This window comes from Tinamus guttatus, unplaced genomic scaffold, assembly GCF_059628265.1.
Source record: "Tinamus guttatus ecotype Peru unplaced genomic scaffold, ASM5962826v1 Tinamus_guttatus_pri_ptg001602l, whole genome shotgun sequence".
Classification (NCBI taxonomy): Eukaryota; Metazoa; Chordata; class Aves; order Tinamiformes; family Tinamidae; genus Tinamus; species Tinamus guttatus.
In genome coordinates this window covers 3,807,414-3,827,351 of record NW_028290136.1, presented here as the reverse complement: position 1 = coordinate 3,827,351, position 19,938 = coordinate 3,807,414, and the positions used below count along the sequence as shown (strand labels likewise).

At 38.8% G+C, this 19,938-nt stretch overlaps 1 protein-coding gene across 1 annotated transcript; it reads left to right on the top strand.

Moving 5' to 3' along the window:
* Positions 1-4,324: 4,324 nt before the first annotated feature.
* Positions 4,325-18,978, top strand: LOC104565411 (interferon-induced GTP-binding protein Mx). The gene is made up of 13 exons (XM_088539358.1): positions 4,325-4,669; positions 6,249-6,441; positions 7,427-7,564; positions 8,925-9,079; positions 10,497-10,635; positions 11,123-11,321; positions 12,062-12,140; positions 13,119-13,241; positions 14,039-14,180; positions 14,695-14,853; positions 15,357-15,433; positions 16,623-16,871; positions 18,726-18,978. The coding sequence occupies exons 1-13, from the start codon at positions 4,439-4,441 to the stop codon at positions 18,966-18,968; spliced, it is 2,127 nt and encodes a 708-aa protein (XP_088395484.1). The 5' UTR covers positions 4,325-4,438; the 3' UTR covers positions 18,969-18,978.
* The last annotated feature ends 960 nt before the right edge of the window (positions 18,979-19,938 follow it).

Here is a 19,938-nt window from a genome sequence, read left to right as displayed (position 1 = left end):
AGGTACAAGTGAAAACATTCTGGTCTTCAAAGTGTTTTTCTGTGAGCAGGAGGGCATCTCTGCAGAGGTGTAGAACAGAGCCATTAGTTTGTTTGCCAAGAATAGAGGGTATGGAGCAAATGAGGGTTATGAGGTTAGCAGGGAAAAAGACTCTCTGTCGCTGGAGCAAGAGGCAGGAAAGAAGAGACTGCTATATAAAGTACGTGTAGAGCTAGGCAAATTGTCTCAAAGAAAGAAAAGTGTCAAAAAATAAGATTATTTCTCCCAATTTACAAGACTCTCTTGGCCAACGCACTGTTAAATGGTGGGTTTCCAGCAGCAGCAAGGACTGTACTAGGAGGTATTTGATGCACAGTTCAACACAAAAAGTGCTTTTTATTCATCTCTTGCAAGCTCTAACGTCCCATCTATTTACATGACAGAAAGGGGCAAGGAGAGGGTTGACTCTATGGGGAGGGTGAGGGGGTGAGAAAGGCCTGTGTGTTTGTTCATCTTGTTCTACAGTAAGCGCTGAAGGAGACTGTGCTTCGTGCAATGCGCGATGGATGCAAAGGGATTAGGACCCTCCATTAGGCTGTTGGGTGTTGCTGTAATGCACACAGCAAGTAACTACACGGACCCCGCAGAACCAACAGGGGAGAGAAAAGTGCTGGCAGATGGGAAAATGTGAGGGGAAACTGGGAAGCTGGACATTGCGGTAACAGCAGAGAGGTGGGTTTTGCAAAGGGAAACAAAGGGAAAGTGAAGACAGGTTTGTTTTGGTGTTTGTAGTTTCTGACTAGGATGCCAAGAGGGACATGTGGGTTCGATTCTATGAACAAGCAGGGCAGCATGACTAATTTTGAGCCTGAAAGAGCGTCAAGGTTTTTGCTGTCTGACTTAAAGCCACAGATTCAGCTGTTAATTGGTTGGTAAACAATCCCATGTTATTAAGAAAATACATATTTAGCTCTAAAGTTTTTGGAGAAAAATTTCAGAACTGGGCTTATATAATCTTAAAATAATAGAAAGGAAGAATTTAGAATTCCTACTATTTCTCTCTTATTTTCCCTTTCTTTCATTCTCTAGGATCTTGTGGTTTTAAGACAGTTACTCATTTTTGGTGCTGTTTTTATAATAATTTACAACAATAAACCCAAGAGTAGGTTATACAGAACATTTTAAAACCACATTTGGTCTTATGTCATCTTACATTTATTTGTAACTGTTGAAATATTAATACATGAGAAACATAGGAAGTTTAATCTCCATGTGAGGAAGAACTTCTTTCCTGTGAGGGTGACAGAGCCCTGGAACAGGCTGCCCAGGGTGGTTGTGGAGTCTCCTTCTCTGGAGATCTTCAAAACCCACCCTGTGCCACGTGCTCTGGGTGTCCCTGCTGGAGCAGGGGGATTGGACTAGATGATCTCCAGAGGTGCCTTGAACCTTAACCATTCTGTGATTCTGTGAGAAAACATATATTAAATATGAGGAAAAAAAGGTATTATGGATGCTAAAAAACATCATTTGAATACCTTACACCTGTCACAAAATAAGACGATAGATCACACTGTAAAGCTAAATGTCAATAAGGCCAGCTGTTCCTTTGAGGAGTTTAATTTCTGTTTTCTGGAAATGCCATGTCAGAAAATTTGCTAGAGTATGAGGAAATGAAAGTAGAACAATAAACAGCCCGGTTATTTTGAAATATGTCTTACATTTAGTTTTGTTTCATGAGTTAGTTTCATTTCTCTCCCACTCTCCAGTTCTCATCCTCTCTTTGTGGGAGGAGAAAAATAGAAAGGACCAAGAGAAGCAGGAAAAGGCTATTGTTTCTTCTTGCTACTGTGGACACTACACAGGTAATAATGTCTTTCACTTCTCTTTTAAAGTATCAAGGGATCTTAAATTATCTTTAATTCATGAAATTGATTGAAAGATGGCATGTAAATTGGAGTGCACTTTTTTAAATTCACAGATTGTGCATACGTAGCATGTTTTTTTGTACTGTGCAGAAACATGTTCTAGCGTTATAAGCAGTGCATTCTTTCGCTTCCTCGGAAAAGGCAGATAGAGCTGACAACTGACAGATAGCTCTGATAAGGAAGAGTGTTATCCCACTTCTACTATTATCAGGTCATTCACGTATGAAGTTTTGCTAGTTTCAGAGGACACTTGAAGAAACTGCCTCTCCTTTTCTTCTATCTGTCTGTTTTTCTGCCTGTGGTTCTGCTTGCTTTTAAGGCTGTGAAGGCTCAATGCACGATGTCTGCATGGCATGATGAAGGGTTGCCCCAACCTACCTAACTTTATTCAGATCCGGGGGCAGAAAGGTTGGGTAGCCACTGAAACCAGCACATTTATTCACTCTGCTGCTTTATATAGGTATATTTTATAGCCTGCACATCCACGTGGCACTTCAGTCTGCACTGTAGACCTAGCTGGAAAGGGAGCTTATGAGTGTGGCAGGAAATACCTCTGAAACTGAAATGTTTCAAACTTTTTAACTAGACACTTTAAGTTTCGGTAAGTTGGTTGTGTCACAGGTTTATCTTTCAAGATCTCCTGTTGTTCCTGGTTGCCTTACTATGTTATTTTTTGCATTTTCTCTTATTTTTTATAAGGATGTCTAAAACTTCTGTATAACCACTCTGTGAATGAAATATGTCCATATTTATGAGGCCACCTACTAAAACCTGTATGTGAATGACACTTAAGGAATGTGAATAAAAATGTAAAAGAAGGGACAGAAAATTGCTGCCTGGTAATATTTCAGGCAACACAAAAAATCATATGAAGTGTTCCTTCTTCTAAATTGAAAAGAAGGGATAGAATAGATTAGACAAGACAAGAGAGGCCGTAGAAGGAATTATTATTAAAGACATTATCAAAAAATATGTCATGTGGCAATAGAAAAGGACAAAAGAATCTGGCTACCAGAGGACAGGGAATGTATATTCATTGCAGGTTAAGCACTGAGCTCTCACTCAAGCGGAAAAAAAAACCTCTTTGTATTCATTAGTAGAAACAGTTGTTGAAACAGTAGTGAAAAGGGAGAGGCGCAGAAAGATGGACAAAGTGTGCAAAGAATAATTATAAAGAAGAAAAAGTAGGTCAGTTATCTCTTATTTCTGGTCAAAAATTGAGCTTATTCTCTCTAGTCATTTAAGTTTATTTTTTACTTTAGCATTTTCTTTTATGTATCAGCTATATATTGCTATTTGGGTATCTAAATATATGAATGGATTATTTTCTGGAAATATATTTGAGCTCATGACTGAGTCTCTCTGACCAAGAGCAGGACTAAAACAAGATCTGGCCTAAGTTTTCTTAATAAGGCAGAAATGTCAAAGAAAAAAAAAAAAAAAAAAAAAAACCTTTGTGATTGTTTTATTACAAAGCAGGCCAAAACAGGAAGTGTGGAATTAATGTGTTCTTTTTTTTTTCTTTCTGTCTCAACTTATTTTGTGTCTGATCTTCCTGTTTTGACATCTGCTCAAATTAGAAAATCTGTAAGTTTAATTCAGCCAAAAAAAGCAAAAAAATAGAACAAAAAAGAACAATATTTATTTCAAAAAAATGCTACTTCTCATTCTCTTTTCTTATTCTTTTTCATTTATCTTTCATTCTCATTTTGGCTTTGAAAAGTATGGTAATCACTTGTTCTTTATGTTATTTTCCTTGTTCACACTTTTCCTGGAAAATGTCACACTGTAAACCTCCAGGCTCTTCGGTCACTCATCAAATTTTCCAGGAAAAGCTCATAGCACAACCTCACTTTTAAATGAAGAAAACCCAAGCAAGCAAATAAAAAAGCCTCCCAGACCACTTTTCCCAATACAATGTTGAGCAACAGTATGTATTTGCTTCTTGAGAGGGAATTTTAAATAGGAGAGGGAGCCCTAAAACACTAAGCTTAGTATCTTAGGAGCTATTTCTGTTACTGCTTCCCTTGTCCATGGGTCCCTCCATGCCCCTCTTAAGCAGACATGCAGCTGTGAGAAGGTGACCTCGAGTGACTGCAGCTAAGCAAGCATTCACTCAGTCTGGGCAAACCTGCCCAGTAGGTGCTGTAGTGACAGAACATCTCAAAATACTTTTCAGCAAAAATCTTTCACTGAGGAAGATGAGCTTTCCACAAAAACTAGCTTAGCATTTCTTTTCTTGTTCAGAATATTCTCGTTTACTCTCTTGCCACTTTTGCTTCTAAAAACCCGAAAAAGCGGAGGAGAGGCAGAGAGAAGTTTTTCAAGTGTATCTTCTGGAAAGCAATCATTGTTTTGGCAAGAGATGTGGCACTTGAGATCTGCTGAAAGCTTGACAGTAAATAACGGCAGTGTTTTCATCTTCTCTGCTGTTGCTACTATTGCAAGTTGGATTCACTTAACGTCCTGTGTTTGATTTCAGAAGCTGTACAGAAGAGCGGCTGGACCAGCGATCACCTTTTTGTGAAACACTGATGAACAAGCCGCAAGATAAGCCAAGAAATCAGCAGATCATGGATAAGAAACATTTTCATCCTTCTGTGGAGGAAAGGGACACTGTGCCACCTTCCAGACAAGCACTCAGAGATGCTTACGCAGTACCTCTTCCACCAGATTTCGATGATGAAGAAGCTCCTCTGAAACAAAACGAGATGGCATCACCGGCAGCAACGCAAAAGGCTCCATCTGAGAGAAAATCTCAGAAGGTGCAGAAAAAGTTAGAGAAATTGTATTACGAAATACAGGATGAGGTAAGCCAGGTAGCAGAGGAGGACACAGATCGTCCTCTCAGTAACTCTCGTGTTTTGCTTTGTGCCCCCAAATCAGTTCCTGTGTCTCCTTGGCTGATCTGTACTTAGGTCTAAAGGCTGGAGTTCTGGGATCAGGGCCCAAGCAATAATTTGTATAACTAGGAAGATGTCTACATACAATTAATCTGCAGACATAAAAAGTACAAGTATAAAAAGTAGGATGGGAACAGCCAAGCAGCAAATTTACTGTGCAATATGTATCTATTTCATTGCTCACAATTAGCAAATGTTAAATGGAAATCCTAGAATCTAAGATACTTTTTTACATAAGGCTCCAATACCTTCAACAGGAATATAAAGAAATCTTAATATATATCCATATTCTGTTTTTAACACTGGATTGGCAGGGCAGATATTTTTCGAGTCTGTGGCATAGTAAATGAAATTCTGAAGAATGGTTAAGCATTTACTAGCTAGCAAACATTGTAATGAAGATAGTGGAGAGGTGTTACCAAAATGCTTTTAAAATACCTGCATATGGGAATGAATACTGTCTTTCTTATCTTTGAAAGACAAATCTACTCTTCTTGCTTACATCTGATACACATATTTTCAAATATGGTTTTCTTAGACTAAGGTGATGGTTAGCCACTTCAGCTTTTATTTTCTAAAAATGAATGAATGTGGTTGGACTGTTAAGTCTTATAAAATATTGATGTCCTCAAAATTTATAAATGCTTTTATAAATCAGCAGTCAGATTGGAACATAAAAGGAGGAACTGCGAGAAGGTACCAAGCTATCCCTTCACTTACCTGGCAATATTTAGCAGCAAGCAGACCAGTTTTGGGAAAGGCTGGAAAAAAAAATGGTTTCATAAAAGGAAGATCCCGTGTTAACATCTGGTACATATTACCAAAAACAAAAAATGGCATTAGTTAGTCATTTAAAGGAAATCACTTGCTTTCATTTACCTTACTTTGGATTAAAATGAGGCAACAAAAGAAGACATGATTTAAAAGATCTTTTGCCACCTATTAAAGACACTAGAGCAGAATCCCTTTGATGTCTGCACACAAACTAAATCTTCAGAATTCAAAATAAAGATTTAATATGCTCTTCTGTACTAAATTATCTTATTTTTGATTGTATGCATTCATTCGCATATATCCTTCAGTACATTTATAGATGAGTAAAAGCAAGGATGGAAGTTATCAAAAAATAAATGAACAAAACATCTTTAGTAGTGGGGTCTCTTCTTACTTTCCACCTGTATAGTTCTCAGATGATAACTTATGAAGTTTGGTATTTTTATCAAAAATGTTCCAATCACTAAGTCAACCTCAAATAATTTGGTTGTATTTGCAGACACCTGTTTATAACATGGTAGCGCAAGGATGTACAATGATATGAAACATAGAGTGACATCAGTATGTAAGGTTTATTAAAGGATGATAAGCTGGAAGAGATGCCTAGAAGGTTTTGTGAAAATAACTTAGCTAAAAGTAACAAAAAATGCAACTTTAATTCTAACAGATAGAAGAACACACCTTGTACAAGCAATATGAGCAAAAGATCCGCCCCTGCATTGATCTCATCGACAGTCTGAGGTCTCTTGGAGTAGAAGAAGATATGGCTTTGCCTGCAATTGCAGTGATCGGAGACCAGAGCTCTGGAAAAAGCTCTGTCCTGGAAGCCCTGTCTGGTGTTGCTCTTCCTAGAGGAAATGGTAAGAATTTGTCCTTTCTTTCACCCAAATTTCTGAATTTTATATTGATGAGGTAGAAGAGTTTTTTTTTTTTTTTTCCATCTGGGAGTAGATAACTCATGATAGAGACTGTATCATCTAAATTGTGGAACATAGGGATGTTGTCTCCCATTAGAATAATGTCTTCCATTAGAATAAATGGATGCGCAGGTGGGGAACTGCAGGGTTGTGCCGACAGGTTGCATGTTCTAAACAGTCTAGGAATCAAAACTAAGAGAAGTATAATGTAGCATACTTGCCCAAAATTGCTGATAGCCTGAGAGGCAGCATCAGCTGACACAGCGTATTCCCCAGAAAGCTATACTGCAAGTGCAGCAGAGTCTCACTTCCATACGAAACACTGATTTTGAAATTTGCTTTCTTGGGGGTTAGGGTTTGGGGAATTTTTTTTTGGATCACAGTTTTCTTACTTTTTTTTAGGATAAAATATGAAATAATCTTTACATGATCACCTGCCTTCGATGTTTTCAAATCAGAGAAGGTTGTTGGAAGTTATTTGCAGCACAAGATGATTCACCTTGCAGCTCCATATGTATATATGTATGTGTGTGTGCCTATGCTATAGGCCTATACACCTGTAATTTCCACAAGTTCTGAATCAGTTGAAATTGCCTCAGTTCTCAGTGCATGTAGTCTTTTGGGGGGACTTGAGAAAAAAAACTTTTTCATAGGATGGTGGTGCAGCATTGAAGCAGGTTACTCCATCCAAGTTAGCAAGATGTAGTTGGACAAAGCTGAGAGCTGATCACATCTAGAGTTGGTGACAGTCCTGCTTGGAAACAGGAAGCTGGATGACAGCCTGTTAAAGGTCCCTTGGAACATTTTTGTGGCTCTATGAAACGTACTATCTATCTTTGTGTACACGACACCATTTGCAGCACACTTACTGTGTATTATATGTAACAACTGCTAACATGAGTTAATTCCATCTTTGGAACTATTATAGGTATCGTTACGAGATGTCCCTTGGAACTTAGACTCAAAAAAACAGCTGGTACCCAGAAATGGAAAGGGAAAATTAGTTACCGACATATCAGTGAAGAACTTGAGAACCCCTCAGAGGTGGAGAGAGCAGTAAGAAGAGGTAAGCTATAACATATTCCCCTCTGATATGACTTGCTCAATCTCCTGTCACTACCTTTTTCTTAAGATGGACAGCAGTCCCCATACTAACATACAGTGTGATCATAACTGCTAAGAAACAAATTTAAAGTAGAAGAAGGTGGGATAGCATAGATACATGAAGAGTGTTTTACTACTCACCACTTCAGTGGTGAATATGATCCATGATGTCTGATAAAAGCTCAAGCCAAGTCCTCAATTGGATGTTATTTATCTGTTTTTTTGTCTGTTGAGTTGTGAACATATCAAGCCTTAAATGGCTCATATTTCCAGTGCAAAAGCCCAGGGAAAGATTGTGGCATCTAGGGCTGGAAACCTTATGATTTTGGAGAAAATTAAAGAGCACACATTGGAGGATATACAGGGTTTCTACCAGTTACTGTGAACACAGCCCCAAGCATTGCTTTACTTTTATGATATTTCATGCAGTGCAAGAAAACACTTTTGTTACTCAAAGGGCAAATAAGCACGTGCCCCAAATGTCTTTCTGGACATAGGATTTGGATTGTCCTTATGTTCTTGATTTGCACTGCTCTGCTACCTTGTCAAGTTGTTTCACTGTGTTTTGTATAAGTTGCTTGGAGTTTTTCAAGAAATATTTCAAAAAATAGTGATGATATTAACTGAGTAAGATAGCTACAGAGTTCATCTCTCACGAGAAGTTACTTGTTTTGGTATCAAACATCAACAGAATTTATAAAATTGCATAGCTATATGAAGTAAATGTAATGAGTGTGATTCAGTGCTCACAGGAGAATGTGTGTCCCTGCTCCTCTGTGTTGTTCACAGTGTTCATCTTATTTCTGTATAAGACATGGAGTAAATTCCTTGAGCTCTCAACCTCGCAATCAACTTGTGAAGAATATAGAATAATATCTATTTATCTTTCAAAGCTGTCAATAATTAATTAATGTCTGAAAAGAGATTTGATATTGAGAAAGCACTTCTGTAACTGGCTAGTATCCTATCACTTCTGTTATAGTTTGTTATATTGCTTGTCATATTGTTTTGTTATAGTTTGTTATAGTTTTGCATATTGGGATGCATTTTGTCTGTTTATGTGACAGTAAGTCACATGAATACCCTGCAAAATATTATAGTTCACATTCAAAAAAGAGACCATATATTCCCTACTAATTTCCTTAAGATTTTGCATAAATGGATTTCCATGCTTGGCCATGCCAGAGAAAAAGTCATACCTGAAAGAGCTTTAGGTGGTAGTAGATACTTTTCATTGTATAGCTATTGTTTTCCTTTCTCAAATTCACTTTGGTGCATTTTTTGAACCTTGTATTCATTGCCTTGCTCTTTTCTCCTTGTAGCCCAGGATGTTGTGGCTGGTACTAGAGGTGCCATCAGTAGGGAACTAATTTCCCTAGAAGTCTGGTCCCCAACTGTGCCGGACCTGACACTAATTGATCTTCCTGGAATTGCTAGAGTGGCTGTAGGAGATCAGCCAGAAAACATCGGTGACCAGGTAAAACTCAGTCTTATGTGCTAACCTGTGCAAAAGGTCACTTTTGTAACCTACCTTAAATGTGAGTCTTTGATACAGGATACTGGGGTTGTTATACTCAGCTTCCAGGCCAGAATTAAAGCTACAGTATTGTAGCTAACCAGCAAGGACCAGGATCCTTCTCAGTGCCACAGTGCAGGAGCAAGCTGGCCAGGCTAGCTGTAAATGAGTCTTCTCAGGTGCTTGACATAACCACCCATGGCAGCTTGGCATAACCCAGTTGTATGGACACTGTTTCATAGGCAGACTGTCTCTGAACACAATGCTTGACTGGAGATAGATGGGTCTCAAAATGCCTTATGTCCAATCTGTGGATGTATTTAGCAAAGGTGGCTACAGTCGAGGTCATGAAAGCTCTACTGGAGCAAGCAGGAAAACTTTCTCTTACTGGCTCAGTGCTCTGTTGTGCCTCACATATAGGGTTGATCAGAATGTGACCCACTCTTTTTCTGATCACCTAAACGATCCCAGCAGACCATTATTCATGTAGCTTTTAGAAGAAACGGCTAGGGAATGCCAACATAGCTGTATAATGACAGGACCTAAACATGATAAGAAGGAACTGGGTACAGTATTTCTAGTAAGATAGCTTCAAGTACAAAGTTGGAATAAGAGTAACACCAGCTGGACATGTCAGTATAAGAATGAGAAAGGACTGGGTAATCTTGCAAGAGCAGCAAAGGAAATAAAAATGGGTTTTACTCTTGGGATAGGAGTAATTTAATTTTACAATAAGATAGTAATTTTTCATCTATATAAAAGAGAGAGCAGCTAGTGCAACATCATCCATACATTTCCATTGTCCCCAGAAGCCTGCATGTTTCAGATATGGAGGTTATATAATTTTATTTTGTCAGAAATCAATCTGGAAGGCAAGTATAAAACATAGAGACAACTTAACCAAAACTCTGGATAAAGAGTTAATTTAATTCAGTATAAGCACAATAGAGCAGTGTGAACATTTGCAATACAACACAAACCATGAGAAACTCTGTTATTTTGGCATTGCAACATGGAAACAATGCCAACTAAATGTCTCATAAGATTTGTTTTTATGCTAATGGTCCACTGAAATAGAAGTCAAATGCATTTGCCTTTCCATCATGAATGTGATGGGGTTTTTTTTATAGCTTTCAGGACAAGTATAACAGTCTGTTTTCATTCATGTTGGATGATTGGATATATCTTTAGAAAGCAGGAGGCTGCATTCTTTTTCTGACATTTCCAGGACATCTTTTAGCATGTAAAAGTACCCTCAGTGTATGTGACACTGCATGGCATCAGACAGCGAAATTAATTGGTATTGACAGAGATGGTCACATCCGACATGCTAGCATCTGATTTTACTGAACTTCATCACTGCTGTATTATATTACAGATCAAAAACCTACTTAAAAGCATTATCAGCAACAAAGAGACACTCAATTTGGTAGTGGTGCCATGTAATGTGGATATTGCAACAACAGAAGCACTGAAAATGGCTCAGATGGTGGACCCCAAGGGAGAAAGGACACTCGGTGAGACTTTTTTATGCTACAAGTTGAAGTGTGTGTTTTTTTCCATGCAATCTAGTGTTTTGTACCCCTCACCAGTTCTGCAAAGTTTACTGCTACAAATTAAAAAAAAAAAAAAAACTAAATAAGCTCTTGTAAATTTATTTACAAAACTGAAAGAGAGCCAGTACGCTTTCAGTACCTTGGTTTTGAGTCTTGCTGACACTGGAAACTTAAAACCTCAAAGCTAATGGTGGGAAAACCTTGCTGTTGTGTATTAGAAAGGTGAGCAAGGCAAAAGGTGTGGTTGGAAGTCCAACTGTAGAGTAAGTTTTACAGTGCTAAGCCCAGGAGCTGAGAGCTTTCTAGGAAAGAAAAAGCAAAACAGAGATAAAAAGTTACTTTAGAAACACTGTACAGAACATTCCTGCTCTGATGATAAGATATCCTAATGGATCTTCTCCACCTTTACTTTCTGTGCAAGTAATTTTCTCTCTGTGTGACTTAACAGGAATCCTCACAAAACCTGATTTGGTGGACAAAGGAACTGAGGAGTCTATTGTTAAAATACTACGAAATCAGATCGTCCACCTCAAGAAAGGTTACATGATCGTGAAGTGTCGTGGGCAACAGGACATCCGCAACAATCTGACCTTAGCCTCTGCGATCCAGCAGGAGAAAGTTTTCTTTGAAACTCATAAACATTTTAGGTAGTTCTCATGCAAAGGATCTATTCTAAAGCGCTAAAGTCACTGAAGGAAAAAAGAAAGTGTTGACTTTCTGAGACTTCAGTTAGGATTGCAAACAGGAATTCTATCTGCTATTTTTTTGTCATTGCCTATGTAGTGTTGCCCTGCAGTAAGTGAGCAGAATTTTACATGTCAAATGATTGTTTTAAATATATTTTAGTTGCAAGTTTGAGGAATTGCTTAAGCTCCCCTCCGCTGGAGAGGTGCAATGAACCTCAGAAGTTCAGAATAGCCGCAAGGAAATCAGGCCAAGTATCTGAGCACTTCAAGTTAAGTACTTTGCTGAGTATTTCTATTCACTGAAAAACTGTGAAGTTTAGCAAGAGAAAAAATAGCTGTCTGTGTTGACGGCACCGGCACCGTTTTCCCCAGAAGATGACTTGGCAGCAAATCAGCTGCAGTATACATACAAGTGAAAAGGATTTCAGTTCAGCATGCAGTTTCAGTTTCACATGCAGCAACAGTGCAACAGTATTCCAATGTCGTGATAGTAAACGCTATTTTTAGTCTGTTTCCTTATCTTTAACAAGTATCAGTAGTTGTCAATTCTTGTAGAAAAGCTGTTGGGCTCAGAAGCTCCTGAGTTGCTCCTGTGTCTGCACTGGCACTCCCCTTGCATAGCAGTAAAAACAAAGGAGTGTTGCTCCCTTACCCTGTAAAAGTGCTCAGCCCATAATCACCTTTCTTCCCTTTTTTGGCAGCATTTTTCTGAATGAAGGAAAGGCTACTATCCCTCTTCTGGCAGAGACGCTCACAAGAGAACTTGTGGGACATATTATTGTAAGTATAGAGATGTCACATTAAGCTTTTTGTATGTTTTACTATTTAAAAATAAGCCAAATCCTTTAGTCTTGGATTGCAATTAAAAAAAAAAAAAAAAAAAAAGTTAAAGTTATTTGCATAGCATTTATGGAAACCCATATCTGTTCTCAAATTTGCTTTTAGCCTAAGTAAGGATTGACGAGCAAATCACTTCATTTGCCTGTGACTCGTAACCCTTGTTTTTTTATTGGTAGTGATGATATTTCCTTTTGTTTGCAAACAGCTTTGATGGCTTGGTGACAAGTTATTAATGTCAGGTTGCCAAAGCAAAATAATTTCTGTGAACTGAATATGTCTTCAAAATCTCAAGTAGAAACTTAATTACTTTATTATAGTATAATGTTAATATATTGTTTTATTATATATGTAATATACATTATTCTATTATGGCAAAATGCTGAAATACAAAGATCTTTTCAATTCAGGGCTGAAGGAGGAAAAATATATGTATTTATGTAAGCTTACATAAAATAAGAAATCAAATAAGCAACCGAACAGCTATGATCAGTCACATATTTATCAGAAATGAAGGATTCCGTACCTTCCCCGCATCACCACCTCTCTGCTACCGGGGAATGGGACATACTTTTTGGCTCACACTATAAGTGAAAACTTCTGCTAGACTACAGCTGTTCTGCCCACCTCACCACAAGACCCAGCCCTGATATCAAAGCCTTTCCCTGTCATTTTTTTTTTTTAAGTGAAGGTCATGTTTGCACTTCTGTGTTGTCCCGCTGTCATCCAAGGGATACAAGCAACAGGAAGCGGAGCTGCTCTCAGTCTCCTAACAGCAACAGTTTATGTGCAGGCTTGAGTCAGTCTCAGCATGGTTTTCTTTCATTTCCCCACTCCTTCACACCCCATCAAAAAAAATTAAAAAAGAGTCATGTCCAAACTACCTAATCATCTTTCATCTTTCTGACTTCCACCCTCCAGAAAACTTTGCCTACTGTAAAGAACCGAATACACATTGAACTCCAAAAAAACTTCCAAGAACTACGCAAATTCAAGAGAGGCACACTCAAAACAGAATCTGAAAAGCTGTGTGTACTCACAGATGTAAGTATAAATGTTGGTTTAGTTACAGAACAGCAAAAGGAAGTAGGTGCTGGAGAGATAAATGTTTTACAGATGGCAAGACATTGCTGAACCATTGGTGTGCGTTACTTGTAGAACCTGCCATTGAAGGATCTTGACAATAAATTGCACAAATATCTGCCATCATGTCTCCTGGCAAAAATAATGGACTAGAGGACCTTTCAGCACTTTCTTCTTTTTTTTTCTTTTTTTTTTCTTTTTTTTTTTCTTTTTTCTTTTTTTTTTTCTTTTTTCTTTTTTTTTTTTTTGTGATTACGTGACAAGAGAACTAAAGTACAACGTGATTGGTCAAAATCAGTCATGCTGGAGAGGGAAAACTTATAGTCTTCCTAGCGTAGCATTTTGGAAGATTGCTGTTGTTTATGGTTCTCATAAGATTAAATGAGGCCCTGATATCAAAAAAATGGTTTGCAAGTGCAGCTGGGTTTCTCTGCTCACGGCAAGAATCGTAACTCAGAGTGTATTTTCTGCAGGCCAGTGGCAGCACTTGTGCAGGCCTGTCAGTCTTCAAAGATTTTGTCTGTCAGGTCCGTTTTAGAATTTAGTAAGTGGTTGTATGAGCCCACAGATCAAGTTAGTCTCCCCTAGATGTGCTGATTTTGCAGAAATACCAGGAGCAAAAGAGGAGTAAAGGATATTTTCAATGAACAGTGAGCCTACTTGAACATCAAACAACTAAAGATTTACTTAACATATATAAATTAGTCTGAAAAAATGAAATTTTACTACCTTGCTTGCTTTTTTTTAATATATTGCAGCTAATCAAATATTTTAATGAGGATATTGCTCATTCAATAAAAGGAGAGGAACATATATCTGAAAACGAAACCAGGTTGTTTACAAAAATCCGCAGAGAGTTCCAAACTTGGGAAGCAGTTCTCCATGAGATTAGTATGAAGGGTAAGCAAAGAAAAACATCACTTGCATTTGATTTGAAAGATTCAGTATTTCTCATTTAAGATGGTAAATTCCTATAACATTAACAAAGGCATAATGACTATGCTGTCTTAACCAAAACGATCTAGTCTACATTAGGTTCCCTGAGATAAGCCTCTTTAGTGGATTTTATTTTAAATATATATATATATATATATATATATTTAATACACCTCAAAATTGGCTGGTAGTGTCAAAATCCGAGAGAGTACCAATTACAGAGAGTCAGTAATTTTGAGCCCATTCATCATTTATGGGTTGCTTTCTGTCATTTTGGATGCTTACTCAAATGAGTGAAATGTCTCATTCATAAGGCAATAAACTCTCTTAGTTCAGTTCTGTAATAACCACATTCCTTAAAAGATCAGATCAGTAGTAAGTCCTGCCAACAGCATTTCCAGAGAGAAGACATAGACTTCCTTCTTAAATCTGTAATTTATAAATCTAGTATTAAAGCAATTTTCTTTTAATTTTACAGTTACAGATAGTGTACCTAAAAATGTAGAGAAATACGAAGCCCAGTATCGTGGACGGGAGCTCCCGGGCTTTACCAATTACAAGACTTTTGAGGACATTATAAAAGAACAAGTCATGAAACTGGAGGAGCCAGCTGTTGCGATGCTGAACACTGTGATTGGTATGTCTGGTGTCTCTCATGTGGCCTTCACTCAGGAAGTGCAATGCACAAACCCTAAAGTAGGAACTTAGCATCTTTGCAAATTCATTGCACATTTACTTTTATTACACACCAACTGTGTGAATGGGTGGAAGTGTCCATAATTCATCCAGTGAAAAACACCAAAGGAAGGAGTATGTTGTCATCCCGTGTCTCCCGTTGCTGACCCACCTGCCTAAAGTCCTGAATTAGACTCTGTGACTGTGAGATTTTATTATCCGTCCAATCCAAGTAGCCCTTGGCAGGGGAAAGAGGGTTTATTGGAGGTCTTTTGGCCATTTCTGCCACCAGGCTACTGGGAAGGGATGCAGACGTCAGCAAAAGAGTAACACAGAGAAAGCCTGACTTGGAACCTGCGAGCATGATGCTGACTTCCAGTTCCTGTGCTACTCCCCTGTGAAAACAGCTCATGGCAAGACCATGAACTTGACTGATTTCATATTGTTTCTCTCTTCTTCCCATAGGCATCGTTGAAGAGTTTTTTCTGTCAGTGACTAAAAAGCATTTTGCTGAGTTTCACAATCTATATAGAGTTGCCAAGGTGAGAGACTGCATATAACTTGGGATAAGACAACAGTAAGACAGAATGCCACTTGTAAATACAGCCTTGCTTATGGTACAATAGAACATTTATAACAAAATTAATGAAAGTGTATTTTGTCAAATACGCTTTGACAAAGCATATTTCAATATCTTTTGGCAAGGTCTAAAATGCACCTTTTTCATTCATTCTGGTTGCGTTTTTGATGCATAAAACACTGGGCTAAGAAAACCTAGTATGCCTGTCTTGAAGAGTTCAGAATTTGTTTCAAATTCCAGTTCTGCATGTGGGTCTTTAACATCGAGAATTTAACAGTGCTTTTGGCTTTCTGAAAGGCAAGCCAGAGTGTTAATCAGTGTGGCAGTCTCACTGTTCATGAAAGACAGCCAGAAGTAGACAAGCCCAAAACACCCCGCTGTGGGAGAATTCAATGATGCCTGTTCAGGTTTTGGTGGTGTTGGGTGCTTTGGGGTGGCAGAAATCAGCTATTTCACCCAAGCACAGATGCTTCTAGGGAGCCTCTTTAGTCATAATGTGAGAAAGATGAAGATAAGGTAAGAAAAAGATTAAAGATAAGAAAAAAAACTTCATTTTTTTAAGACTTCAGTCTAAGGGATGCTAAGAAAGTATTTCAAGAGACTTTCAGGATGACTGAAGGGACCCTCCTGCTCCCTACAATGTTTCAGATGAAAGTTTCAAAAAAGACCAGTAAATAGCAGTAATAAAAAAGCCCAAGAATTAGGAGTGATTTGCTGACAACAGATAGAAGATCAGAGTTTTCTGAGGAGGGCAGGAGAGGAAATGGAGTTCATATGGGTACCACTGTCACTGTTCTCTGCAAAAGCAGGACACGATGAAAATACCTGCAAAAACCTGAGAGCAGGCTGAACCCATCACTGGAAATTGCTGCCTGCTCCCATCAGGCTTGGTATTTTCCAGGAGTCATGTTTTGCCAATCCTGTGCAGGAGTTTAGGGTGAGGACATAGTGTCACGTTTCCTTGGTCTTTCACCAGAGAGGAATCAGTATCTAAACCATGATGATGAGCTCCCAAGCGCCAGGCTGGGATTAGACAGTGCAGCAGTAAGAGCTGTGTCCAACCTTGCCTTTCCCTGGGGACAGTGCTGAGTACTGGCATCTTCATAAACGAAGCAAACTTCTCAATAGTTCACCATTTTCTCCTATCCTAGGCCAGCATTGAAGACATTAAAGAGAAACAAGCAGCAGAGGCTGAAAGAACCATCCGGACCCAGTTTAAAATGGAGCAAATAGTGTACTGCCAGGACTACAGCTACATTGCTTCTTTAAAAGCTGTTCAGGAGGAAAGAAAGAGCGCCCAGGTGAAACCACAGGTGTTCGGTCAGGGCTCTGGAGCTGTTGCAAAGCAAGATCCCTCCATCGCCGAGGGAATGATTTTGCACACACAGGCATATTTCAGCGTAAGTTTACAGGCTACAGACCAGTATTTCTGCTGCACTCTGCATGCTGTAGGCTCTGCCCTGCGGCCCAATCTTGCTGCGGTGAACACAAGCATCAGCGCCAGGCACCAAGCAGTTCCCTGCACTACCACACACGAAGAGTAGTCACGGGGTGCTGGTGCCCTGTCCATGTAGCTTCTGTCCAAATCAGCTTCTGGCAGCCAGCACTGAAAAAGCCAGGGTAAAACTGGCGCCACGGGCCACATCATGTTAGAGTGCGGCAGCAAAGAGAACACCTGGAATTGAGAACTTGCTTTTCTGGTGTTGACCTTTGCTTCGTATAAGTCCCTCAGAACGTAACAAGTTAAATATTAATAACCGGTAGCTTAGGTAGTGGCTCACCTTGAATTTCAATAGCAGGATTTTCATGAATTCCTACATTTCAGTGTTCAGGCTGTCCTTCCAGGAAGTGGCAGTACGAGAGCATGAGCCAAAGGCGTATTTGCAAATTTCCTTCCCTTCCCTGCTATACACTCTGCTGTTGGACAAAGACTTGAATGCTAGTTGTACTTTTTGACAAAAGCCTCAAGCACCAATTTTTCAACAGTAACAAACACCAGGGCATCTCATCACGTTGTACTTAAGATGCTGAATTCACCTCCCTTGAGACTGGAGCCCTTAAATGTCCATGGCTTTTGAAAATAGTACCCACGAGCCTACCTCATTTATGGCAGCTCTGTGAAGGTCTGGGGGGGATTTAGCTTCAGAAAACAATCACATCTGAATCACCAGCCCGCCCTCTCACCATAGTCAGTGGTGCCCAGAGAATGGGTAGGCTCAGTAAGTGCCTTATTTGGCTCAGTAAGTGCCTTATCTGACCCAGTTCTATATTGACTACCTCTCCACAGACTAGGTGGGGAGCTTAAAGACCTAAATGTAGGGATCTTTTCATCTTGAGCTCCCCTCCATCCTCATGTAAAGGACTTGCAGCTGGTAAGCTCTAGAGGTATTTAAGGCCAGTAAAAGTTTAGACTTCATTGGTAAGGGACTGCTTAAGCCCTTTAGGACTTAGAAACCAGATGTACCTTCACCTGGTTTTCCCAAAGTTGTTCTCGTTGGCTCCCACATGCAGAAAGGAGAACAGCACTACTAGCATCTGAGTCTCTCCCCTGGGTTAAGGATAACTGGATTCAGGTCCCACCCCCCAGCAGTGGAGAAGCTTTGAACCTTCCCTTGCCCAAAAGCACGAGCTGATAGCCCTCTTCCCACCACAATGTAAACTTCTTGGTGGCAAGAACCTCTCAATCTCAGATAGATAGGTTGTCACATTAAGCAGAAAATTATCTTGTTAAGATACAAATAGTTGTATTCACAATCAAATGTTGTTATTGTCATAGACATTTTTTTCCTTAAGATTAATGCTTATTCCAAAGTGTTCAGACTTAAAAGGACAGCCACATCCAAAAAGACATCTAAAGGATAAAGAATTCCAAAATATAGGAATTTACCACCTTGGAAAATTTCTGTCCTATCTCCTGTATTGTAGTGGATTGGTACTGTTCATGCAAGTCAGGTTTGAAACTAGAAACTGCAAATAAATAATATTCATCAGATATGTCCCTAGTACAGCCGATAGCCTTTGATAGCCATCAGAGATGTGTAGGGAATAACCTATACTGAGTTTAGATCCTTTTGGGAAAAAATGAGCTGGTGAAATTCTCAAGTCTCTTAATATTTGTTTTTGTTGGTGGTGTTCTTTAGGCACTTTTAAAACGTGCTGTCATTTCTCACTAGATTGTCTATAACTCTTGCCTATTGCTTGGTTTGGAAGAAAAAAAGAAATCTCATTGTCATTCCTTTCTCTCTTCCTTGCAGAGAGCAAGAAGTCGCCTCTCCAGCCAGATTCCTTTGATAATTCTGTTTTCTGCCCTCGAAAACTTTGGAGATAACTTACAGATCAAAATGCTCTATCTTTTGCAAGAAAAGGAAAAGTTGCATTTTTTACTCCACGAAGAAAGTGATGTTGCTAAATATAGAAATTCACTCAGTGAGCGAGTTGATCGTCTCACCCAAGCCTACCAGTATCTAAGAAACTTTGCCAGTCTGTACTTTCCTTGAATTTTGAAGTGTTTTTTCAACTGTTGCTTTCTAGTATTATTGACAAGCTGTGTATAATCTGCTAAAATATTAATGTAGTCATTGCCCTTTAAAACTTACTTTTAGAATTCTCGAAATTGGGCCTTCTGCTTTATTTCCCACAGTATATACACACATTTGCCTATATATGAAATTAATCACAATATCATATTATAAGCATTCATTTTATGAGCTTATGGCATATCATTAAAATAATTATTAAAAAGCTAGAGTTCAGAGGGATTTGTTTGTTTGCTTTTTAAGGTGAGGATGGAGAAATGTTGAACATTCCTTAGATTTGCTGACTCTTCATGGTATTCCCTAGGGCACACTTCATGCTCCCATGCTATTGAAAACACCCTCTCACACCTCGAGAAGAGAGGCAAGTACACATCGCTTCAGGCAGGAGTAACAAATATGGGTGCATTAACAGACTATATTAACAAAACAGGGTGTGACTACCTCAACCCACTGCCGTTAGGGCAGCTGCCTGGTCTGGCTCACGCTCACCAGCCACAATGATCTCATCCGACTCAGGCACTGAAGAACCTCAGTGCATGTGGACATGCAACTTATTCTTCTGGCCCTGGGTTCGGTCAAGTATTAGAAGTATTAATGTACTGGAATTAAAAAAAAAAAAAAAAAAGAAAAAATCTTGAATCGAGCACTTGAATTTTGTTTAAAACAGATTTTTAGAGCACTTCAGACACGGAATTCAACAACTGCTTCCAAGAATACCCATGAAAACAAGTACAAACCACCACAGAAAACTATTTGTAAAAAAAAAAAAAATTTATTTGGTGTAGTGTTTGCTTGCAAGACAATTGCATTTCAGTACCAACAGAGAAAACAAGACTAGTAGAGTCTTTTCACACAAAAGATGCATCCTTTTTATCAAAAGTGACTTGTTATGGCTTTTTGATCCTCTGTACTATGATTATAAATTATTTAA